Source organism: Cervus canadensis, chromosome 20 (genome assembly GCF_019320065.1).
Source record: "Cervus canadensis isolate Bull #8, Minnesota chromosome 20, ASM1932006v1, whole genome shotgun sequence".
Lineage (NCBI taxonomy): Eukaryota > Metazoa > Chordata > Mammalia > Artiodactyla > Cervidae > Cervus > Cervus canadensis.
Window position 1 is genome coordinate 45,109,989 of NC_057405.1, and position 25,967 is coordinate 45,135,955.

The 25,967-nt window shown below is 38.5% G+C and overlaps 1 protein-coding gene and 1 non-coding gene across 2 annotated transcripts; both read right to left on the minus strand.

Annotated features, from left to right (window-relative positions):
• Nucleotides 1-466: 466 nt before the first annotated feature.
• NUS1 (NUS1 dehydrodolichyl diphosphate synthase subunit) lies at nt 467-24,312 on the minus strand. The gene is made up of 5 exons (XM_043439393.1): nt 23,720-24,312; nt 9,850-9,975; nt 8,298-8,447; nt 6,683-6,782; nt 467-4,123 (listed from the first exon to the last, which is right to left on the minus strand). The coding sequence occupies exons 1-5, from the start codon at nt 24,132-24,134 to the stop codon at nt 4,033-4,035; spliced, it is 882 nt and encodes a 293-aa protein (XP_043295328.1). The 5' UTR covers nt 24,135-24,312; the 3' UTR covers nt 467-4,032.
• TRNAC-ACA lies at nt 16,703-16,774 on the minus strand. Its single transcript has one exon. It is a non-coding gene; the product is annotated as a tRNA-Cys (tRNA).
• Nucleotides 24,313-25,967: the final 1,655 nt, after the last annotated feature.

Consider the following 25,967-nt stretch of genomic DNA (forward strand, 5'->3'; position numbering starts at 1 on the left):
GAAAGGAAATATATATTTTATACAAGTAAAAATATTATGTTGACACTTAGATATCATTCTAATTTCATCATTTTGGTCAGGTTTTCCTTCCCTGAGACATATTTTTTTCCCTGTCCTTATAAGGGCAAGTTAAATTATTAGTGCTAATGAAGAAAAGTATACAAATGGTCAATAGCAGATAAGCCCAATAGTTTGACCTGGGAGTACATATAGTTTTTACCTTTTTTTGCATCATCTGGATGCTAAATCCAGATGCTTAATTTATAGTTCTTGAATCTCTAGAAGATAGAGGGGAAAAAAACGAGTATAAAATTTCTTGAAGATTTTGGACCAAGGCTAAGTACTCATTAAGGACAACTCAATGTGGACTATAATTTTTTCAAACATTTTATTTTCATGTGATGTAACTGTTTATGTCCAGACACAAGAGCCAAACACAAAACAGAATGCAACACTCAATTTGGGGTTTGTAGTTTAAAAGGAATTTATTAAACCTGTTACAGTAAGATCCATTTAAATATAAATACCAAAAAATTCTAGGATTGTCACCAAAAATGTAATCAATGAATGATGGTATTAGAAGTTTTTTCCTTTACATTTGCTTCTCTGAATTCTCTATTTTTTTTTTTTTAACAGTGAATGCATTTTTTTAAAGTTGCAAGCAAATTCTTTTTGCACTTCCCTTTTCCACCAATTTTATCAAGTATATGGCCTATCAACTAGGATTCCTGGACAACTGTTGACAGCATCCTTATTTCCTGGGTTTTATTTCAAACTTTTTTGAACTTCCCCTACACTAGCTTTTGTTAACCCCACTTCCTATTTACTAAAGTTAAAAGGTGACTTTTGAGGAACTTGATTTCAGATGAAAATTATGCATAAAAAGCCAACTACCTTACAATTAGATTCTCAAGTTAGAAAGTGAATACTCTATGCAACATAAGAAAAACTATAGCTCTTACCCTTCTATTTTCTGGTTTGACGAGAACTGTCAAATTCCTTTCTAAAAGAGTACACATATACATTTTCAATTTGGCATTCCATATTCAGTAAAAAAAAAAAAAACTATTCAGATTTTATTTATTCTGGAATTTTGACAATTTTAGCAATAGCAAAGCTCAATTTCACCTTACTTTTACCTAGCAAAAAGCAAATTAACATTTTAAGATTCCAAATGTTTAATCTGGTAAAAATGAGAACATACTTCAATCAAGAACACACCATCTAAAAAAATAGTATTGCTATCCTGTCATATGAGTTTCTCATTACATTTCTGCAGTCCCTACACGTTTAGAATAAATGTAGCATTCACATAATACTATAGTCCATGAAAAGAGTATATTCTTTTATTGTTTTTGTTCATACACGTCGTTTCAACCTTCAATAATAAAATTCAATAAATTTGATTCCTTAATCATAAAAACTTTACACATTATTTACATGTTGCCAAAGTCTATGCCATACAAAACATCACAAGGATTTGACTCTATGCATGGTACCACCACACAGGAAGAGGAGGGGGCTAATCCAGTAACATACATTCAAAGATTAACTTGTAGATGTGCACAGTGTATTTGGCACTGTTCAACATTATAACACATTCCTCTCTTAAGACAGGCACTATTCAGCCTTAGTCACAATATATCAGAATTTGCTATTCACATCAGAACCAGCTTTCAAACTTTCTAACAATAATCAGTGTTAAGAAACAAAATACAATCAGAATTGGGAATGGAATTCAAACCCTCAACCTCTTTCTAGGCTCCAAGCTGCCATCCGTAAAGTAGGCTTAATTTGGTAATTTTTCCATTGTGGAGAGTGTCTAGAAGAAACAATATAAAGATGATATTCTTCAAAACACATTAAGACAAACAACACTTTAAAGTTTTCAGTTCTTCTTGGGAGTGCAAAGAGAGCCCTGATAATGCATAACCAGTAGGTGATTTTGGCAGGGATTATAGAATGATTGATGTCATTCAAATTGTGGAGACTGTACTGGCAGTTAACCTCAGGGAAAGAAACTGGAATGCCTGATCTGAAATCAGAATCCTTAGCAGCTTGTTTTAAGGGTTTCTTCCTATCTAGGACAATAACAGACTCACGTCAGATTATAGATTTCCTCTGATAGGTAACACTACACTGCTATGAAATATAAGGACAAAATAAAAATATAACAACTCAACTGTTAAACCTGTAGGGCTTTGGCTATATCCCAGTGGGTAATTTATTTGACTAACTTCATTTCAACAAATATGAAATCCCTTCACTTCAATTGGGCCCATTAAATTTAATTCACTAAAAGCATATATATTCCAGAATGTTTACAAAGACACATATATAAAAGGCATATATTCAGTCTTCAACTAAGGCCAAAAAGCCTCAATAGAACATGGATGACAGTACAGGGGGACAGAAATAAAAAAATTCTCTGGTAAAGTTTAGGGATATGATGTCGCATCACACAAAGCTTTTAGCAATAAATTAAGACTTGAAAAAAAAAAAGTCTCACAATGTACAAAGAACTATAATGTGCAAAGTAATGTCACTGAACCAAAATTTAGTTTATAATCATTTTATTTCAAGTGTATTTTTAAAATCATAAATGGAGTTTTGGAATCCAAAGTCAAAACATTTATTCTTCATAGACTCAGAATTTGACAAGCAATTCGAGACCTTGCTTTCCAAATCCAGTGTTCTCTGCTATTTTTCAGACTGAGACCTAGTATTTAAACCTACTCCGTTCTAAACATATCATTTTGGATAACTGTTGTGCACTTGCTGTTGATAAGATTCTTCTGAAAACAGTCCATCAAATATATAAAGAATGGTTTCTGCCCAGGTATCAGCACAGAGGGGAGAACTACTAAACACTTATCAAAAAAATCACCTATTCATTTAAAAAATAACAAAACCAGTGCTGTTCTCTGCATGAAAGAGAACATGCAAAATTAAATTACTCTTGTAGACTGTGGTAATATTTTATTACCTACACAGGCCTCAATCTCACTTAAAGATCTTTCAATGCAAAGTCACCATCAGGATTTACTCAGTAAAAATCCTGGGTACTAACATGGCCCTACATGTGCTATTCCAAAGAGGAACAGGTTACTTCTGAGGAAAAGAGCTGCCTTGGTAACTTCCCTCAAATGCTTATTTTAAATAAACATAGTTAATGGAAATATTTTTTAAACCAACTCTGGGTACTATCTCGCAAACTGCCCACCAAATGGAAAAGGAAATCAAAACTTTCTCGCCTTATTTGGGAAACTTTCCACCGTTACTTTTCAGATTATGACTTTTTACCTTTTTTTTTTTACTGTCTCATAAAATATTTAAAATTTTTTAAATTCTGTATTCCAATGTAAGAGTTTTTTTTCAAATGGTCTTCACAACCCAGAACACAGACAACAGAGCAACATTTTCAAGTCACATTGATAATAATGAAGAGATGAAAATGGACGGATGTCTGAAAACAGGTATTCCCTCTTCTCCAAAGGTGAGCAAACTTTTAGCATGAGAACAACACGGAACTCCATCCCTCAAACTCAGAATGCTTCCATTTCATGTGTCAATATATTATTCTTAAAACTTAAAGTTTGGTCACTTGGAAAGACTGAACAAAAATTACTCCCCCACCCCCCCTAAACAACAAAATAGCTTTAATCGCCCCTTTCTCTCCCCACAAAAACAGGGAAGTAGTTAGGGCTGAAGCCTTTAAATCTGAAATTTCAGCTCCTAAAACATTGCTGCAATCTGCTCAAAGGTGCAAGTTCACCATGTTTCCTTCTCCGCTACTTCCTCATTTATAAGTTTATTCCCACACACACATACACACACACACACGTGCACGCACACACACTCGCTCACACGTACTCTTACTCTCAAGTAAGACACTTTTTTGTGTTTGTTGATAAATTATGAGGATTATGAACTAGGTGTGTACAGGGTTTCATAGGTGCTTTGTAAACATCAGAGTCACTTGAGTCCTTTTCTCCAGAAGCCTGAAATCAAATCACACGACCAGCGAAATCACTATTTCCCCAGACGCTGTTCACAGGCTGCATACTGACGAAGGGCAGAGAAAAAGTCCTCATAACTGATGTTTAGGTGGGAAGGCAAAGAGCTGGAAAAAAAAAATCAAAGGAGAAAAAAGCAATTAGATGATATGCTATAATTTGGAGGAGGGGAACCAGGGTAATGACCAAAAAGTTTAAGAACAGAAGAAAGTAAATTACAAGCATAGAACACATCAAACTATTTCTACTAAATGATTATTAAACTCACTGTGAAGGAGTTCAAATAAAAAATAACCCCTCTATACATTTTTTTTTGACATTTTAAAGGGACTTATTAAAAATAATTGTAATCTTAATGGAGTATAGCTGACTTACAATGTAGTGTTAAGTTTCAGATATACAGCCAAGTGATTCAGTTATACATATACACATTCTCTTTTAGATTCTTTTCTCATATACATTATTACAGAATACTGGGTAGAGTTTCTTGGGCTATACAGTAGGTCCTTGTTGGTTTACAGTCTACACTTCCTAGGTACTGATAAGTCCCAAAGATCCACCCTTACCAGTGACTTTTCATCCAAACATCAATCTTACATCTTTAACTGCCCTCTTAAGTCTAAACAGACCATGGCCTCAAAATCTTCTTATTCTTGAATTCAACCTGTTCCCTTCAAAATGAATGGTTCCTTGACTTTCCCATTTGTCTCAATAACACTGTAATTTATCCAGTCACTTAGGCTTAAAAACTCAGGAGTCATTTCATTTCTACCCTAGTTTTTACCGCAATTAGTAAAGTGCTAGGCCTGCAAGTATACTTGGTAATCAGTTCTCATGAATAAGAGAATTCATAGTATATTCCTCCTAGGACCCAGAATTAAAATATATTTTTAGCCTCCTAAGTTTCTCCTTTTTCTTTTTTGATTTCCACATGTGCTTTATCTCATGCAGCAAATTCTATCAACAGTATTCCACAGTGTGTATTCTTTTATTTATATCTGGGCTTTTTTTCAATCAATATTATGTTTGTGAGATTCACCTGTTGATGCATATTTTTAAAATTTGTTCATTTTCATTTTTATCCAGTTTTCCCTTCTATAAATATTCCACAAAAGCAGCATGGGACAGCAGCCAGAGCAGGATCTGCCCCAGATGGAGGTAAGAAGGAGGTGAAGCATCTCATCTTCTCTCCTCCTTTTCTACCCAATGGCATCCACTTTCATGAAGTAAGTATAGCTTTTAAATGTATCAAACAGTGCATATTATTTTGCAAACTTGTTTCTTTCACTCAGTCATATTTTTGAAGGTTTATTCAGTAGATACATGCAGCTTCTACATCCGGTTTATTTAGTTTAAGCGTTACATATATCTCACTGTATGTGTGCACCATAGTTTAACTATTCTACTGATGGACATTTGGTTCTTTTTTAATATTTATTTTTATTTATTTTGGCTGTGCTGGCATCTTAGTTGCGGCATGTGAGATCTGCATGTGAGATCTTCGTTGTGGCATGCAGAATCCTTAGTTGTGGCACCTGGGAATCTAGTTTCCTGACCACGAAATGAACCTGGGCCCCCTGCACTGAGCTTGGAGGCTTAGCCACTGGACCACCAGGGAAGTCCCACTGGCTTATTCCTTAATTTTCTGGTATTCCTCACCGAGCTGCCCTTCTCCTTTATTTTAAATCAGGGGCCTGCAATTACAGTCCAGGAGACTGCCACCTATTTCTGCAAACAAGGCTTTATGAGATCATAGTCACACACATTTGTTGACATAATCGTCCACGCTTGTTTAGCTATACTGGCCTGTGTTTAGTTGCAACAGAGAACAGCAGTTCTGAAAGAGACAAAGCTTCCAAGATCTAAAATATTTAGCCTCTGGCCCTTTATTCAAAAAGTTTGCCAAACTCTGTTCTAAATAGAATAAGCAGTTTCATTCTCATCCATGTACTCTCTCATAAATTACAGGTATGGCCTCTTCAGTTGTCATTTTAGCTCATTCTTACCCAGACCCAATCTATTCTAAAACATAGCTGTGAAACAAATCTTCCAAAATCACCATTCCCACTGATTTCCTACTGCCTTTCTAACAACTACACACACTCCTTATGCTTATACTTAAAGCATTCTCAATGTCAAAAGTCCCAACCTATTTGATTTCACCATATACTACTAGAATCTAACACTAAGTCTCTGCACTGGTGTGGCCAGTTACCTACTTCCTTCTAACGTGATGCTCATAACTTGCCCCTTGGTTTTTTTTTTTTTTGTTCCCTGCAGCTCACTCCCTACACTTTCTACCTTTTCTCTAATTACAAAAATTCTACCCCCTTTACACACCTTGGATCAACTTACATCTTTTCTATAGAATCAACAACTCTGGCCCACAGAGATCACTCCTGATCTCCTATGATGACTAGTTTTATTTTATTTATTTATTTATTTTGATGATTAGTTTTAATACCAAATATCTGCACAACCACAAAAACTCTTGTGTCTGAGTCATTTATATAGGTTTTAATTTTACCATTGATACCGTCAAACACCTGAGGGAAAGGATCCAGCATTACAGTAATTCTTTGGGAATTCACACGACATTCAGTGGTGCTGGGTTCAAGAAACACTTGCTGGACCAAATCAAAGTCAGTACACTTTTAACTACTTACATAATCTCAGTCAACCTGATGTGCCAGGGAAGAAAGCCTAGTGTGCTGTCCACAGGACCAAACTTCAATACTAAATCAGGGTCAGGGAAACCATTCGAACCTTGGAAAGAAAAAAAAGACACATGAAATTAACATACATTGCTTACCAAAAAATGACCTATGGCAAAATCTGTTCATCAAATTGGTTTCTTATGTTTTCATGTATCTGTTCTCTTCAGAATCTTTATTCACATGTTTCATACCCCAATTTCTTGGCAAAACATATACTTTTATATCTGTTATTTCCAAATGTGGAAATTTGCTCTAAAGGCTGTTTAACTGGACTGATCACCTGACAAGGAGGGGTATCCCAACTCCCACCCACTCTACAGGTAGTCCCCAAATCCCATCTATCTTTCAAGACTCAACTTATGTGTTCTCTTGGCATCCTGAGACCCACACTGCTTTAAGGACTCAAATACTTATTCTGGCCACAGAACCAAGTAACTTCAGGGAAGAAAAGTGACTTTATAAGTTGTCTGTTCTCCTTCCCTTCCCATGTGCCAATTTTACAGAGCAAGGCCAACTCCTAGCTATACCGTACAAACGGTCTCAGCATTCCCTAGAGCCCAAGCTTCCCAGGAGGGGAAGAGGAGACGGTACACCTGCCTCAACCAAGATCTGGCCATTCTTTGCTCTGCAAGGTGGCTTCCATATGAGATCTGGCTTGAGAAAAAGGGGATAAAAATATTTCAACTACTAAAAAATAAAGTTTAAAATAAATCTTAATATAAAGAATCAATGATGTAGCAGAAAAGATGCTATAATCCAAGGGACCCAGGTTCTAAGAGTTTCTAAAACCTCAGTTCAGCCACTAACTTTCTGGTCACAAGGTAAATGGAGAATTTATCTGAATGAATGAAAAATACATCTGAAATTATATGGCTATAAAAGCTAACAATGGGCATGAATTTATTAAAATTATTGCCTTTCTTCAAAAGGATCAAGGATAAATAAGGCTGGTAAGCAGAAGGACCATAATGTTAAGGCAAAAAGTTCCTAGGGAACTCAGGAAAGAATAAACAAACTAAAGGCTTTTATAAGCAATTGAAGAAAAATAGATAAAATATAATGTTATGTGTGGTATAACATGACAAAATCAGTGGTATAGTTGGTATAACAGAATAGAAGGAATACTAAAAAAGGAGTCACAGATGATAGTAGTATTATATTCCCGGGCCTGTTTCCTAAATAGCTGTTGAGTTCAAACTTAATAGAGAGTTCAAACTAAGAAGAAAGAGGAATGTTGTATGTCATTTTATTTCAATAAAACTGAAAGATAAAATAAAATAAGGCAAAATAAATTTGAAAAGGAGGCAGAAGTAGAAGTTCTATTTTTAAGGACTACCCCTCAAATCCTTTTAGATCCTCTCCTTTACCAATAATTCTGAAAGCAAATGAGTTGACTACAAATTTTATTATCTCAAAACTATCTTCATATGTGGGTTTCTAAACTTTAGAAATAGGTACAATAAAAACAACAAAATCAGGCTTTATGGCAAGAATGAGACATAGATATTCTCCTTCATACAGCATCCTTGTGAGACAAAACTAAAAACAGACATATACGACTTACTAAGTAAACTGTCTAACATATCTACATCCAAATCTGTGGATTTCTTTTGCTGCTGGGCTACTAACTGGCAGAAGTCTTGAGCAGCTCTTACAATATCTGCTTTTCCATCTTCTGGGGACAGCACCTTCACTGCCGACTGGCAATTTAAAACTGGAAGAAAAAATAAGATATTTTAAAAAAACACCCTCTTCCAAATATATTTCAAAATTAGTTTCAAGAAAAAGTACAGTTCTTATAGTAAACAAGAATCTTTTACGCCCTTCAATTTTAACATCGAAGCATACCTAGCTACTCTGTTCTGAAAGAACCTGTACATAACATTTGTGTATGTATTTACATACAGTCTTCTTATCAAAGTGCTCAGAATGACCTTGTATCTATGAATAAATCCTCTAGAAAACAGAAATTTTAGTTATAGTTCAGTTCAGTCGCTCAGCTGCGTCCGACTCTTCGCGACCCCATGAACCGCAGCACGCCAGGCCTTCCTGTCTATCACCAACTCCTGGAGTTCACCAAACTTATGTCCACTGAGTTGGTGATGCCATCTAACCATCTTATCCTCTGTCGTCCCCTCCACGTCCTGCCCTCAATCTTTCCCAGCATCAGGGTTTTTTCAAATGAGTCTGCTCTTCGCATGAGGTGACCAAAGTATTGGAGCCTCAGCTTCAACATCAGTCCTTCCAATGAACACCCAGGACTGATGGCCTTTAGGATGGACTGGTTGGATCTCCTTGCAGTCCAAGGGACTCTCAAGAGTCTTCTCCAACACCACAGTTCAAAAGCATCAATTTTTCAGCACTCAGCTTTCTTTATAGTACAACTCTCACATCCATACATGACTACTGGAAAAACCATAGCTTTGACGAGATGGACCTTTGTTGACAAAGTAATGTCTGCTTCTTAGTTATAGGGTAACTTACAATTTCTGCTCACCCAAAATGCCATCTACAATTACAGTATAGTTAGTAATAACACAGATATAAGACAAAAATGAAGGCTGCAGGAAGAAAAAAAATTGCTTCAGTGGAAATGAACTGTCTATAGCACACAGATCTACCTTACCAAATTCTTATTCTATGGAGCTGTTTTACAATTCATAGGATTCTAGATAACTATAGCTCTGCCTAATTCTTGTTTACAGACATACAATTCTTTGTCTGGTAGAGGTTCAATTATGTTCATTCTAATCCTATAGAAAAATAAGTTTTGTCTCTAATCACATATTTATTTTAATATTTTTGATCTATAAGTGTGTTCACTCTTTGGATTCTCTTTGAACAGGCTATAAAAATCTACTGATTCCGGGTTGTTTGAGTTAAATAAAATCTTTAACATGTGTTTATATTTTAATATGTATGAGAGTCATTATTTTCTTTTTCTGAAAATTATCTTTTAACCAGATGAAGAAAGAAAAATCTAACTCTGATGATTAAAGGTAGTGATAATAAACACTAGGGCAAAATGAATAGATAAAGGAGTAACAGAATCTGCCTTGAAACACAAAAAACATTATCCACATATGTTAAATATTAAATTTTACACTCATGCTTACCTTGATCATCTTTGTCATTACTATTTGCAAACTCTGGTGAGTATTTGGAACAATCTAAGCCCAGAAGTTCTTGCTGTTGTTTTAAAATTTCATCCATCAATCTGGAATTATTTCTTTTGAAAATACCTTAAAAAAAAAAAAAAAAAAAAAGTAAATGTCAACTAGGTTAATTTATCCTCATCAATAATTAATGGATGCTTGTTATGAAAACAACACTGGATCTAGAACTGAAAAAATTCCAAATGAAGCAATGATGACTAATCCTAAACCAGAATCTAAAAGGAAAACATGACAACAAAACTCTGTTATTTTAAGAGTCTGGCCTCGGACTAAAGTCAAAAAAAGGACAGGAGTAACAATTCTGTGTCAATATGAACATGAGAGAAATTCGGACCTATAAAGAAATTTTAAGAGACCATTCACTTGACATCTTCATTTACAGGTTAAGAAACTAAGACCCAGGTCTCAGAGAGACCCTTAAGGGACTTGTCAGAGCATTTAGAAACTGCAGCAGCAGTCCAAAGTTTCTATCTTCCTCTCTCCCAGACTACTTTCCTTACAGATTCACTCTGTGCATGCAATACTGTTACCTCAATTTGATTAGTTTTTTTTAACAGTAAGAATAATATGAATTATGTAAAAAGGAGAAAAACAGAAGGCGCTGAGAGCCTGGCAGGCTACAGTCCATGGGGTCACAAAAGAATCAGACACAACTTAGCGACTCAATAACAAAGAGAACAGACAAAAGTAGAGAAATCAAAATTTAGTAAATTCAAGTAAAGTATGAAAATATACTGCATCAAAGTCTTTCTGATCCTCCAACCATGCACATGAAAGTAAAAACTACAGTTACTATCATATCACAGAGAAAGACGAAGGAACTATTAATAAATTTAACTAATATAGTGAGCTCTAATAAAAAACAATTTGGCTATTTTCAGAGAGGCCAGCTTTCTAGTGGCCATTGCCTCTTAGACCTTTATCAAGGGCTCCTTCTCTGTACTCTCAGTCAGCTCTGTCTTTAACAAAACAGCTCAAAGATTAACTGGGAGAGAGAACATAATAAATAAATATATATATACAGTAACACAGAATCTGCTGAATATGCTGTATAATGCCAACTTGGTTGAGTGTGTGTTTATCAGTAGTTCAAAGATAAAAGCAGTCTCTTTGGTTAAGAAAAGGCTTTGCAAAACAAGCAAGACTTAAGTTGAGCTGACCTCATAAAGTTAAGAGAAAAGAAAACAGAGAAGATAGATCGTGAAGAAAAAAAGCACTGAATGCTCAAATGACAGACAAATACTACTTTTGATTTGAGAAATTAAGTCAAATGATTTGAGAAAAGGAGCAAAGGAATGGGCCTAATTTTTACTTAATTCTGCCTACCCAATGGGTAACCAACCTTTTCTGGGCAATGTATAAACGTGTAGAAATATTCATCTTTAGGAAAACCAACCTGGCAACAGTATAGATAAGGACTGGCAGCAGACTACTGCAGTAGTCCACACATAATTTGATAAAGCGGTGAAAAAGAATTCATTGTAAAAGAAGAGCTGAGAGAAAAAAGAACATGACTTGAACAGAGGTAAACACAGAAAATTCCACGGCTTTAATCCTTGGGAAACAGAAATTGATAATATTCTTAAAAAGTAGGGAAATTCTACAAAGAACTGGTTTGAAGGAAAAGACTAGTTTTAGACAGCTGATGACAGTCTATTTAGGTGGGGTCACAGTAAAAGCATTTAAAGATGTAGGGGAGGGTGTTCATGACACGGGGAGGTCATACACGCTCCGTGGGCAGGGCTCTTACTGTTGCGCCTACAAGAGGCTAGCACAGTGTCAAGCACAGAAAAGTGAAAGTCACTCAGTCACGGCCGACTCTTTGCGATTCCATGGACTATACTGTCCATGGAATTCTCCAGGCCAGAACACTGGAGTGGGTAGCCTTTCCCTTCTCCAGGGGATCTTCCCAACCCAGGGATCCAACCCAGCTCTCCAGCATTGCAGGAAGACTTTTTTTTTTTTTCCCACCAGCTGAGCCACAAGGGAAGCCCAAGCACAGAACAGACACTGAACAAATAAAGGTCTGCGGAAAGACCATGATAGGTCAGACAGCTTTCTTCTCAAAATCCTATCCTCATCCCAGATTGCTTGAATTATCTTCTCCTGGATCCACTCCCAATCTACTCCTTGAATGGCCTCTTCTCACTCTCCACTGAATCTTTTTCCTCTTTCCATCTCTAAATGGAGACGACCCCTCAGCGTTTCTGCCTCAGCCCTCTTTCTGTCCACGTGCTCCTCCGTCTCTGGCTCTTTGCGGGACTTTAAAACCCCAGCAACAGGGCCAGGGGGAGATGAATGAGGCAAAACTGGGGGCAGGAGGCTGTGCGCTGCAGAAACCCCAGTAGCTAAAATTAGTAACAATGTAATACCTTAAAAAATTTAACAATAACGCGAAACATCCATGATGAACAAAATATAAAATTTTAAGTAAAAAAAAAGAATCAGCATTTGGATCCCAACATTTTGAGTTTATTCAAACATCTAATCCCACTTGGAAGTTCTGTAAGCATCTGAAAAGAAACAAATCTAAAACTTGGTAGCTTATCTTTCAAAAAAGCTCTCAAACACTTACATTGCATCAAGTTAAAAAAAAGAAACAGTACTAAAGTGTAAAACGTATACGTACTTAGGGACAAAGCCTAAAGGAGAACAGTAAATATATAAGGTTGATGGGACAATGGGTGATTTAAAATCACAACTGCTATAAAGCTGCTCATATAATTTAAAAAAATCACCACCAACACCAACCAAAATAAAACACAGTCCTTCTTGTTGCTGTTTTCTTCCTAATAACATCGTCAGTAGCTGCAGTCACCCAGACATGGTCTCTGCTCTCTGGTATTACCACCACCAGCCCTATCAGAATGCAAACCTTTGACTCATCTACAGCAATGTCCCCCTGAACCTATTTCCCTTTGTCCACTGTCCCCATTGTTTCAAGCAATAGTCTTCTTTATAATATTACAACTACCCTCTGATGGGTCTTCTGCCCCTTCTAGCGTGTATCACTACAGACGCATCTTCCTTGGGTACATCTGTAAGCCTGGCACATTCCACTTTAACCTCTTCAATGGCTCCCAAAATGCTTACAAAAATCTACAGTATTAGGAACAAACTATGCAGATCCCCATTAACATTCCATGTTATGCTTCCACACTTGGTAGGTAAAAATAATTTATGTTTATAACATAATTGAATCTTCCAATTTCTCTATACTTCTCTACCCAGCAAATCTGATTGCTTTATATTGCCCCCAAAACACCTGAAGTGACTCTGACTTTCAACCTTTGTTATCTCCCCAGCCCCACATCTATAAAATTCTCCTAATTCTTCAGGTCAGCTGAAATGTCATTTACCCTCAAGAAGCTGCTCTGAATCTCTAGCCAGATATGCCCAATTCCTCCTCTGACTTACCTCACTCCTTGCAAATACAAACATCTGCTCAAACTCCATAACAAACCAATATCTACTTTTATTAGTTATAGCTTAACTCTCCCCCACCCCCACTGAACTATAGTCTTACTTGTGAACTTGAGTCTTATTATCTCTCTTCCCCTAAGGTGCCTTCCACGTAGCAGGAGTTCAATGTTTATTTAATAAACTGAATTATCAGTGCACAAAGTGCCACCTAAAAACAATGAAACCTAAATGGACATGACACTGAATGGAATTTTTAAGAAGTTTCCAGGAACCTCTCACAATAAAAGGAGACACTTCCTTATTGCACATAGGCAGAAATGCTGTTCAAAAGGAAAATTATTACACAGAGATGCAAATACCTTTTATAAAAAAGACCTCCAGAAAGTTATTTTAAACTGAACCTTTATCTTGGCTGATTTGGATGGAAGGATGAAATTTAAAAGTAGTTTCTGAAAACTACTAAATGCAAAAAAAGTACTAAATGCAAAGACAGATCACCAGCAAAATAATTCCCGATACCCCACAGCTTAACCGCCATCCAGAAATCTGATTACACTCTATGGTTCTTATCTTGCTGATACTTCCCATAAGCAATATTCTTGGGCTACAGTTTTCTTCAGGATTCAAAGTCTACACGTTAACACTTCACATAACAAGATCTGCAACAATATATAAGAATGCCTCTGACTGAGATAGGCAGTTCCTCTGGCAATATCGTAATATATCCTCTTTATATCATAATCTTGTTTGTCTTCACAGAATCTAAACTAAAGCCAAAATGATGTAATAAAAATAAGAAACCATAATAAAAGTCCTCTTATGCAAAATGAAGTGGCACACATTTAGAAGTAACTGATCTAAGGCAAAAAAACATTAGCAAATACTCAAATTCATGAAAAACCTGTGTTTTACAGAATTAATATAAAAATGAACTGCAAGAATTTATTTTATCCCATCCTTTGACAGATGGGGAAACAGACCCAACAAGGCCAAGCAACTGCCCTTAGTCAAGAGTCTAAGCCTTTGGATTAAAATCCAGGTCTCCTGACTTCCAATTATTCAGTTCAGTAACTATGTAATGCTGATAAACAGCGCTAAATTCATCTTACTATTAAATTCTGAATTTCCCTCCCTCAAAAGTTAAACGAAAGTTGGCCGTTTTACAAATGAACAGAATCTTTAAAAACAAAATAAAACTAAGACTAGAGCTCTTTTTAAGGTTTTTAACAGAGGGATGGGATGGGGAGGGAGGTGGGAGGGGGGATCAGGATGGGGAACACATGTAAATCCATGGCTGATTCATGTCAATGTATGGCAAAAACCACTACAATATTGTAAAGTAATTAGCCTTCAACTAATAAAAATAAATGAAAAAAAAAAAGGTTTTTAAGAAGTTACAGGGTAACAGATACTTGAATTCTTTAAAGATGACTTAGGGATCTAAAGTTAGGGTTTTGCCGTAATGATTTAAAGACCTTTACATTATCCTTGTTGCTCTACAACTGTATCTCATGCACAATTTCCCTCATGTAAACTATCTGGAAATATATACATATAGAAAAGATATATGAAAGACCCCAAATTTTTAAAGACACACACATGAGAGTCTATAATTTCCATGAAAGAATAAAATATTATGCTAAGAAAGCAGACCTCAGAAAGACAACAATGTTTTTGGTATTTTTGATAAACACTATGCCAAATGTAGATCTCTTCTTATATCTTAAGAAAGAGCCTTTTTAAATTCTAGTATTAAAAACTGTATAAGATGTTCAAAGTGTAGGCAACAAGGAAATGTCCCATAACCATCCATCCTAACAAACTGAATGTCCCTTAACCTCATCATCATAAAATGACTATTTCTGGTTTTTAATATTTCCTAGACATACCTGACCAAGCAATTTTGTATCCTGCTTCTCTCACTTGTATAACATGTATCCTTCTTTGGTGCTAGTCTCAGGATTATTTTAACAACTGCATTATTTAACAAAAAAGGCCTCTGAATTCAGTAACCATTTCAAATACAATGGGAAGCCAGTGACAAGTTTTATTTAGAGTTTGAATAACATTACCAAAAAAGTTCACTTTGTTGATGGGTAAAGAATGGATTATACAGGGACCAGAACAGAACTGAAGATAAATTAAGAGGCCACTACAGCAATAATCCAGGTGAAAAACAATGAAAACCCAAACTTGGGTGGCTGCAATGAAGAACCACAACCAGGTGGCAAACTCGAAATATATTCCAGAAGATCAAGGAGGCCTGAGAACAGATGAGAGGCAGAACATATAAATTTTTAGCTTGAGCAGTTGGTGGGAAGGTAGTGGCTTCCCATTTTCTGAGATGAGAAAAAACCCAAGTAAGGCAGGGTCTGGTGGGGGGGCGCAGACTCAAGAGTACTGTCTTGGACATGTTAAGCTTTTGAGATGCCTAATAAAATAAACACGGAAATGTTAGGTAAGGAGTTAGATACAGGAGCCTGGAATTATAGAAAAGATAAGGACTGGAGAGTCAAACCTGAGTGTGAGCATACAGATGATATTTAAAGTGAAAGGACTGGGAAAACTATCTAGGTCAAGAGTCAGCAAACTACTGCTACTAGAACACAGTCACACCATTCATTTATGGCCACTTTCTGACTGTAGTGGCAGAGCTGAGGGCTTGTGACAGGGACCACATGGCTCGCTAAGTCCAAAATATTTACTAGCTGGCCCTTTAAGAAAGTTTTCTGACCCCTGATCTAGGAGATGGGTGAACATCAGAAAGACAAGGGCCTATATAACAGCACAAAATTCTAGGGCATCCCAACTTTTAGAAGTGGAGCCAATGAGCCAGAAGGAACAGGCAGTGAGACAGGAAGACATCCAAACACACATGATGTCATGGAAGCCAAGAGAGAAAATATTTCAAAGAGAGTGGAATTAAGTATGCCCTACACAGATTATGAAAAGCTATAACCAACCTAGACAGCCATAGTAAAAAGCATTACTTTGCAGACAAAGGCCCGATTAGTCAAAACTATGATTTTTTCCATTAGTCATGTATGGACATGACAGCTGGACCATAAGGAAAGCTGAGTGCCAAAGAACTGATGCTTTTAAACTGTGGTGCTGGAGACGACTCTTGAGAGTCCCTTGGCCTGCAAGCAGATCAAACCAGTTTATCGTAAATCCTTAGCACGTTAACCAGTCAAGAAACTGAGATTCAGAAAACCAGGAACCCACATATAGTAAGAAAAAAAGGTGAAGTCACTCAGTTGTGTCTGACTCTTTGCGACCCCATGGACTGTAGCCTACCAAGGTCCTCTGTCCATGGGATTTTCCAGGCAAGAGTACTGGAGTGGGTTGCCATTTCCTTCTCCAGAGGATCTTCCCAACCCAGGGATCGAACCTGGGTCTCCCGCATTGTAGGCAGAAGCTTTACCGTCTGAGCCACCAGGGAAGTCCTTAGACTACATATAGTAAGAGACGGATCTTAAATATTGCTTCTTCTAAAATTTATATGAACTGAATAATCAATTCTAGAAAGTGAGATTTTCAAAATACACATGTATTTCTTTTTTTAATCTGAAATCTAAACTTCTGCTGTGACTATTGCTTGTCTTCAGTAGAAACAGACTTTTAAAGAAATATCTAACAGCAAGTGTTTATAAGGACATGATAAAGAAAGAAAAGAAAAGTGAGATAAACACTCAACCAATCTCTCTTGTTATAATCTCCCTCTCATCTCACCAGCTAAGGAACTAAAGTAATACTTTTTTTTTTTTAAATAAATAAATACCCATCCTTTGAAATAGTCTACCTTTCTTTTTAAATGAGATACCTAAGTAAGTTATCTGGTGGTTATCCTCATTTAATTCTCTAACAATCCAATGATAACACTATTAGAGGCAATCTTCAGAGAAGAAAACATATACTTATAGGACAATTTCTTTTTTAAATGTACCAATAAAATTTTACATGACTGAAGTACTCATAACAAAATAAATCTCATAAGCCAATAAATAATTTTGGTTCTAGAGAAAGCCCCAGGATACCTCCTAGAACAACAATTATCCTGGAATGAGCATGCTGTAGCAAGGGGAGATACACGTGTGAGAGTGACGCAGCACAATGGGATGAGGGCAGGGTGTCAGTCCCAGCTCTTCAGCGAGAGAGAGACGTAAAATAAACGAGCCGCGTGGGTCTTCTAAGCCTCTGGCTGTACATCTTAAAAATGAGAATATCTTCACAGACTCTGCTCATCTGACAAGGATATAGTTCAACCCAGAGCAGGAGCTCCATAAAATTAAGTTCAGTTGATTAAAAAAAAGTCAAGTGTGTCCTACAACTCACAGCATGAACGTTTATATTAGTGGATGAAGAAAACTCTATTTAGCTTTAAATACCTTTTACAAATTATCTTTATCACCTCTAGATAAGTAACACTTTACCAAGGCTTTAAGATGACCCAACATAATCAGGAATAGTACTAACGTGCCTGGATTATGGTTATACTCTCTTATTAGTGGAAGTTGGTACAGCATAATGGGTTAAGTACAAAAGCTTTGGAATAAAACCTGGTTCAAATTCTAGATCTGTCCCTTACTATATGTGGGTTCCTGGTTTTCTGAATCTCAGTTTCTTGACTGGTTAATGTGCTAAGGATCTAATGCACTTCTTTGCATAGCATCTGGTACATAGTAAGAGCGCAACAAAGAATAATTATTACTATTAAGGAAATGTTTGTTTTCATACATAAATCCAATACTATGGTTAAATAGAAAGCTACTCAGAAAACAAGGTCATTTCAAAAACAGGATAGAGCTTTTCAAAGACAAAGCAAAACTGGGATAGTCAAGAGAAGCTACCTAGCAGCTAATAGTGAGAATGATTTACAAGGATCTATTGATAGCTTTTGACAGGTTGCTAGCCCTTTGTAGAAAAAGGGGAGAGGACATCACAGGATGTTAATAAAATCTGAAATTCTGTATTATATTTGCAACGTATTATATGAAGGTGAAGATTAGAAATAGAATCCCTTTGAGAGAAGACAAGTACCCTAGTATGTACTGTCTGTGTATCAAAATTTAATCACATTTATATTTAGACTTTCAACACTTCTGGCAACTCCGTATTTCAGCGTAAGGAGCACAATACTTGATAAATTTATATTTCCCAACAGCATCTGTGTCAGTGTGCCAAATAAGTAAACTAGGGCAAACTATGTTCATTTCCCTCCCACTATTTTAAGGCTTCTGGGTATTGGTCCTGGAAAACAAATTACAATCATCATCCTTACTATTAAAAAATGCAGCCTCTTCTTTCAATTCAAGGAATACATACTGACCTACTCATTACATGCGAACACCAACCTACAATCTGTAGGAAAACCAACAATGAGGATAGATACTGTCTGCGGAGCTTATAAACTAGTACAAAAGTTTGAGCACATATACATACAACTGCTACTTCCCAAAATGGAGAACTTGGAGATGTATAGCATTTAAGGAGATTCAAGGATACAGCAAGATCAGGAATGGGATAGTTGAGAGAGAGTACCTAAGCAGTGATGGGACGGACTTAAAAGAGCAATGATAGCTTTTTGACAGGTAGAGAGCCATTGGCAAGAAAAGGAAAAGAGGACACTCCAGAAGGGGGGACATCAAGTACCTGATCATGGACAAAGTAAAAGGCATATAAGAGAGTGAGAGATAGGCTGGGAAGGCAGATTGTTTTTAAGGATAGTGTGAAAAATCTGAACCCCAAAACCACTTCATAAGATATCTAGTATGGAGTTACAATCATGGAAATAACACTAAAGAGAGTAATACAAAAGATTTGTTTTGTTGCTAAATTCTCACAGAGAAGCAAATGCCTTATTCCGGATCACTCCAATTTATAGCAATAGTAAGTAACAGTTAACTGCAGCACTATTTACAATTGCCAAGACAAGGAAGCAATCTAGATGTCCGTCAACAGAGGAATGGTTAAAAAGAAGATATGGTATGTATTATATACAATGGAATACTACTCAGCCATAAAAAGGAATGAAATAGTGCTACTTAGAGCACTATTTGCACTATGGATGCACCTAGAGAGTGTCATACTGAGTCAGTCAGTCAGTCAGAGAAAGACAAACATGATATCACTTACATGTGGAATCTAAAAAAAATGCTATAAATGAACTTATTTACACAACTGAAAGAGAGCCACAGCTGTAGAAAACCAACTCACAGGGGGAAGGGTGGTGGGAACGGATAAACTGGGAAACTGGGATTGACATGTACACTCTGCTATACATAATACAGATAACCAATAAGGACCCACTGTACGGCACCGGGAATGCTGCTCAGTCCTCTGTGAAGACCTACATGGGAAAGAATCTAAAGCAGAGTGGATCTATGCACATGTATAACTGATTCACTTGGCAGTGCACCTGAAACTAACAAAATACTGTAAATTACCTATACTTCCAAAAAATAAAACAGAAAGAAAAAATATTAACTAAATATTAAGACCCACCCAAGATCATCCTCATTTATGAAAAGGAACATAAAAGATGAATGAATAATCTGATGTAATAATAAGCAGTGGCATGTCCTTACATCTGTGGTTAGGGTCAAACTTCAATGTGTAAATGTATCATGTAAGTAGCTTAATAAAAATAGAGTTGCTCAGGTCCCATTCCCCTAATTTGGTCTGACCAATAACTCTGCTGAATCTGTACTTTTTATAAACACTCCCAATGACTCATTCACAGATGGCCCACAGACCATGTTTTGAAAATACAGCCCTACAGCAAGGTTCTCAACATGGCACCAATACAGCTGAGCAACATGAACAGGTTCCATCCCTGAAGATAAATGATACATCTCCAGGTAACTTGGATCGAGGCATACTTTTAGGGAGACCCAGGCAAGTATAGCATCCCTAAAGCTAAAGCACCAAAAGCTCCTAACTCCAATTTTTGTTCCAACCCAATTATGGTCTTGCTTAAATGATAACAGTGTAGACAAAATTGCCAAATTACCCTTCTAGAATTCTGAGCTCAAGAAATTCCTGAGAAAACAACTCAAATTTCTTACAGGTGAAAGAATTATTGTAGAAATTCTTGATTATAATCAAGAAGCAGTGCAGGTACATGGAAATGAAAAGATCAGTGTGTTTGCAGAGTCAAACCAAGGTAAGGAATTCCCCATTCTCTCTGTGTGCGTCACATACTGAACACTGTACTGATTATGGTAATCCAAATTCTACCTACTTTTGCAAGGTCCGTCTCAGATGTCACCCCCTTCCTTACTATGGACAGGGGTAAGAAGTACCGTGTTCTTGGGAATACTTCTCAAGCATGTATGTTGAGAAGTAACCCTGTTCCTCATGGATTTTTCTCTTTTTCTCTCTTTAAAGTCTCTGTCATCCACTAGCATTTATACATAAGCTTAAAATAATCTTTAGTAACTATCCCTGACTTTAGAATAAACTCTTTAAGAGACACAATCTCTTGAACTTCTTTGTATCCTAATGCTTTATATCATAGCAGGTACTCAATAAATGTGACATTAAAGAGTATGTCAATAGGCTTTTTAAAATAAGTTAAATATTTACATAGAAAGAGGCTCAAGTGAAAGTTTGAGAAAACTGAATAGAGCTTAAGTATCTATATAGTTCCCCAGAAAGAGGATACGTTTTCTTACATAATCACATGGCTTGCTCACTGACCTCCTTCATGTCTACTCAAAAGTCAATGAGGCTAAAGAGGAAGGGGACATACGTATACTTATGCCCAATGCATGTTGATACATGGCAGAAACCAACACAATACTGAAAAGCAATTATCCTTCAATTAAAAATAAATAAAATTTTTTAAAAAGTCCATGAGGCTTTCTTTGGCCACTCTTTTTAAAACTGTACCCCCTACTCCACCACTGCCTTTCAACATTCCTCTCCCCCTCCTCTGCTTTACTTTTCCTCACTGCATTTATGATCTAATAAATTTTTCTCATTTATACTATTTGCCACACTTTCACCAAAATGTAAGTTTCATGAGCATAAGAATTTTTATCTTTTTCACTGGGACAACCTCAGGCCTAGAACAGTATCTCCCAATTTATCGGCTGTTAAATGAATGAATCAATCAGTCAATACCAAGGATGAGTAAATTCAAAGTCTCTTATTTCAAACAATGAAATTAATCCCTATCCCATTAAAAACTCATCAAAATTGCTTTTACAGTAGGACAAAAAGTGCTCTGAGTCCATGCACTGAAAATGCTCCATAAAACTCTTTTTGATTATCAGTCAAGACTTGGTTAGCTTGACTTCTTCCTTTTCATTACCAATGGTTTCTTTAGCAAATATGATAGGATATTTCTGAATCACACCAGCAATTCAAGAACAGGAATTTCCAGAACAAGGAAGTGTGGCAATACTATAAACTGTGTTCTATTTAATCACTCATTTTCTTTCTCTACTAGAACATAATGGTACTTGCTTTATAAGAATTACTTGAATATAAGTGATTCACTTAAAGTCAATTCACCACATTGCTCAACGGCTTTAATTAATTTCCCTTCTGCTTCACTTTTTTCCCTCAGACAATATTTCTGTTGCATTGCTCAAGCAAAGACTGTGTCGCCTTATAACAGTCTTGTGATTTCTATTGGTCTTTTGGCAAGTTCCATAAAATCTCAGTACCTGAGTATATTAACTTTAACCTTACAGGGTAAACTATCATTTGATGATGATGGGCTATGAGTCACCATGTTCCTTGCTGGCTGCAAGGAAGGTGATTGGTCAATCAAAGATAACTCTAACACCCTGCAAGAGTTGCTGTCTGACCTCAATCTACGCTTTCTGACAAAACGTGACACGTAAACCTGCCTATGTGGTAAAGATTTAAAGGCTAAAAGTCAAGTTCTAGTTCCTGTGAGCATACCATTAATTTAAGGTATTGAATGGAGACTAAAATATTAGTTTTCTTTCCTTCATACCAACATTTCTCAATCATTCTTAGTGAAGTGAAGTGAAGTCGCTCAGTCATGTCCGACTCTTTGCGACCCCATGGACTGCAGCCTCCCAGGCTCCTCAGTCCATGGGATTTTCCAGGCAAGAATACTGGCGTGGGTTGCCATTTCCTTCTCCACAATCATTCTTACTTGAAAGGAAATGCTATTGCTTTCGGCATTTGACTGAGACCCAAACAAAATGTTTATCTACTACTCATTCCTCAAAGCCTGGCTTAAATACTCTCTCCTCTGCAGGAACTTTGGGAGTTCCTCCAATCAGAATTTCTCCTCCTAAAGGAGATCAGTCCTGGGTGTTCACTGGAAGGACTGATGTTGAAGCTGAAACTCCATACTTTGGCCACCTGATGCGAAGAGCTAACTCACTGGAAAAGACCCTGATGCTGGGAAAGATTGAGGGCAGGAGGAGAAGGGGATGACACAGGATGAGATGGTTGGATGGCATCACTGACTCAATGGACATGGGTTTGGGTGGACTCCAGGAGTTGGTGATGGACAGGGAGGCCTGACATGCTGCGGTTCATGGAGTCACAAAGAGTCGGACACGACTGAGCGACTGAACTGAACTTCTCACAGCATTTACTAACTCTCAACATCTGTTGCTTACCTTGCCACTCCTATGAATGTGTCTACCCCCAACAAGCTTGAGTCTATGGAACTAAATGTTAAGAATCCAAAGAATATGCCTGGCACTGGGCTTTAACTTTGTTCCTACCCAATAAATGTTCAAATTCTGTACCTACAAAAATTCCCTTAAGTGAAAATTTCCTCAATCAAAAACTTATGGGAGGACAAGTACTGTGCTGGCCCCTGAGGATCAAGGATCGTACATCCCAGGCAACTGAAACAGAAGGTGACCTCTTTCCTGGCCGCCTATCCAGGCTCTCAGGTACTTTTCATAAGCCTACTTCAAATGCCACTTGTCCCCAACCACTGAGCTGTGACTTAAAAACAGTGTTTTGGGCCTGCCTCTCTGAGGAACCACTGCGGTGTAACAAAAAGGTAAACCAGAAGGAAAGTTCAGACTGGCTAAAATATCAATCCTCCTCTTACTACCTTTCAAACTTTGGACAAATTTGTAAATGTTAGCGACCTCAGCTCCCGCATTTGTGAAACAAGGGTATACAAACACCATCCACTTTACTAGGACGTGATAACGAGTAAGAAATATTTTTAAGTATGTAGAAGGCGATGAATCGAATTCAGAGATTTAGGAGGTGTTCAATTAAGCCTATCTCCCCTCCTCGAAAAGTGCTAGCACCGTAATTTGCACTTAAGGGCCTCGGGGCACAGAAGCCGAGAGGCGCGCTCCGATACACCTGCCGGATGTGCGGGCCCCACGACCGGAGAAGCCCCGGTCCCCCGACCCACTCCGGGTCTCACCTTGATGGTCGTAGACGCTAATGTAAGAGATGCCCACGGCCATACACCACACCACGAGGCTTGCGATGTCCGAGAAGCTGGGTTCCTGCTCCTCCTCCGTGATCACCAGGCCCATGTGCACAGGCAGCTTCTCCAAGGAACGGCCGTCCGCGCGCCAACGTAGCCGCCGGTGGGCGGCGGCCGGGGCCGGTCCCCCGCGCGGATGCCGGTGGTGACGGCGGTTCCTGCCGACAGTCGGGGGCTTGCGGAGCGTGAAGCCGAGCGGCGCTAGGACCGCGGCGGAGGCGGCGCGACAGCAGCGCCGCCAGATCCAGTTCCAGGTGCCGAACCGAACGCGGAGCCAGGAGGTGAGCGTGCGGTGCAGGCAGAGCAGAGCATGCAGCACCCGCCACACCAGCTCATACAGCCCCGTCATACTCTCGCGGCGCCCGGGCGCCCTCCTCTCTCCCTCCCACACCCGCGGCGCGACCGGTTCTTATCCGGCCCTGCGGCCGGCGCGGGCCATCGCTCCGCGTTCCCCCGCCCCCTGCACCCGAACCCCTTTCTACTGCCAACACCTCACCTCGCCCCCGCCGCCATCTTCCTCCTGCCTCGGCAGCCCCGCCCCCGCTAGTACATGGACAGTCCTGATTGGTCGACGTGGAACTCTGACGCGGCCTTTGAGTCCGAGGATGTGGCCCAACCCGGCGCGGGGAGGGAGGGCATGGGCCTGCGAACGAACTGGGCCGAAGACCGAGGGCGCCCCCTGTTTGTATGGAGGCCGGGGGGCAGTCGCCCGGCTGGCGCGTCTTCTTGACCGGAATGGGCGATTCCTGGAACCCCGCGACCCTCGGATCTTGGACGTTTTGTGCTGTCTGTCTCTTCTCACAGCCCAGCCAGAAACGGCTGCCAAAGAGTAAAAATGGCCCAAGTGCATTGGAAATTACCAGAAAGAACCTAGGGGTAGAAAGTAGCCCTCAGCAAGTGTTGATGCTGGAGGTCAACCAGGGTCGCCAGAAGGAAGTGCCTGAAGAGGCGGAAGGGTGCCCCGTAGAGAGGTCTGGCTATTGTTCTTCGGTCGTCTTCTAGCCGAGGCTAATTCTCCCTAGAGGGACAATGAAGATATTTAGTAATGCCCCTGAAACTCAATGCTTTCTGCCCAGTTATTCCTCTCTAGACTCTATCCTTACAGGCTATTCATTGCTTAGCACAATACATAAAAGAGGCTCTGTCGCCTGGCACTCTGGTCATTTTTTATTCATTTTTTCAACGATTATTAACTACCAGCATAACTGAGCTCAATCACCACCTCTATTTGCTGTGAACTGCACATGCAGTAGGACCCTCTCGCTCACACAGGCAATCTGGACTACAGAGTGGTCCTCCAGGCCAGTTCTGTTCTTCCTTGCAGCTCTCTGTACCATTTTTTACCCCTTTTGCACAAGCGCTTCCCTTCTGAATTCCTGTTTCCCTGTTAGGTCTTGCCTAAACCCCAACCCGTTTCTTAAGTCTCATCCTCCAACCTGCCTCCTCAGTGAAACTTCCCTGATCCCCTAGCTTTAAGTTTTCTCTCCCTCCTTGTAAATCTCAGGGCTCCTCATAAATTTTACGGCACTATTAATAGCACTTCTCATTCCTATATGTGGATCTAGATATAATATTATTACATGTTATGTATTATATAATTGCATAGTATGTATACATGTAAGTAAGCTGGGTCGCGAAGCTCCCTGGACTAGGCAGTGGCAACCCACTCCAGTATTTTTGCCTGAAAAATTCCATGGACAGAGGGGCCTGGCGGGGTACAATGCATGGAGTGGCAAAAAGTTGGAGATGACTGAATGAATAAGCGCGCGCGCGCACACACACACACACATAGCCTATATATGAAATCAAACAGTTGCATTTTTGTGATAGCTACCTAATCTTTGTTCTTTCAGGCCCCCTTTTCCTACTGGGAAACATCTGTTAACATCTTGGCTTCATGACTTAATGTGTCAGTCATTATCACTTTTTCAATTCATCGCATTTTCATTTCTAAGACTCTCTTCATCTTATTTTAAAACTTGAACCTCCTATTCATCTCAAAATTTTCCTCCCTTTTGGCAGCTCAGCCCAAGGACGTGAGGGCTGGGCAGCAGGCACTTCCTGCTCTGCCATCTCTTGGTCTCCTCTGCACCCGCTCCTCAGGTGATGGGAAGCGAAGAAGGATCGAGGAAAGCTTGCAGTCTTCTTCCTCGCTGGCCATGCTGTCGAGTACGTGCCTCCA

What these genes read in the sequence shown, in the direction of transcription:
- NUS1 (XM_043439393.1), bottom strand. Translation starts at nt 24,134, where the DNA reads ATGACGGGGCTGTATGAGCTGGTGTGGCGGGTGCTGCATGCTCTGCTC. An exon ending in TAGCGTCTACGACCATCAAG is followed by an intron (nt 9,976 to 23,719) that starts GTGAGACCCGGA and finishes TTTTTTTTTAAG; the next exon opens with GTATTTTCAAAAGAAATAAT. An exon ending in TAATGACAAAGATGATCAAG is followed by an intron (nt 8,448 to 9,849) that starts GTAAGCATGAGT and finishes TTTTTCTTCCAG; the next exon opens with TTTTAAATTGCCAGTCGGCA.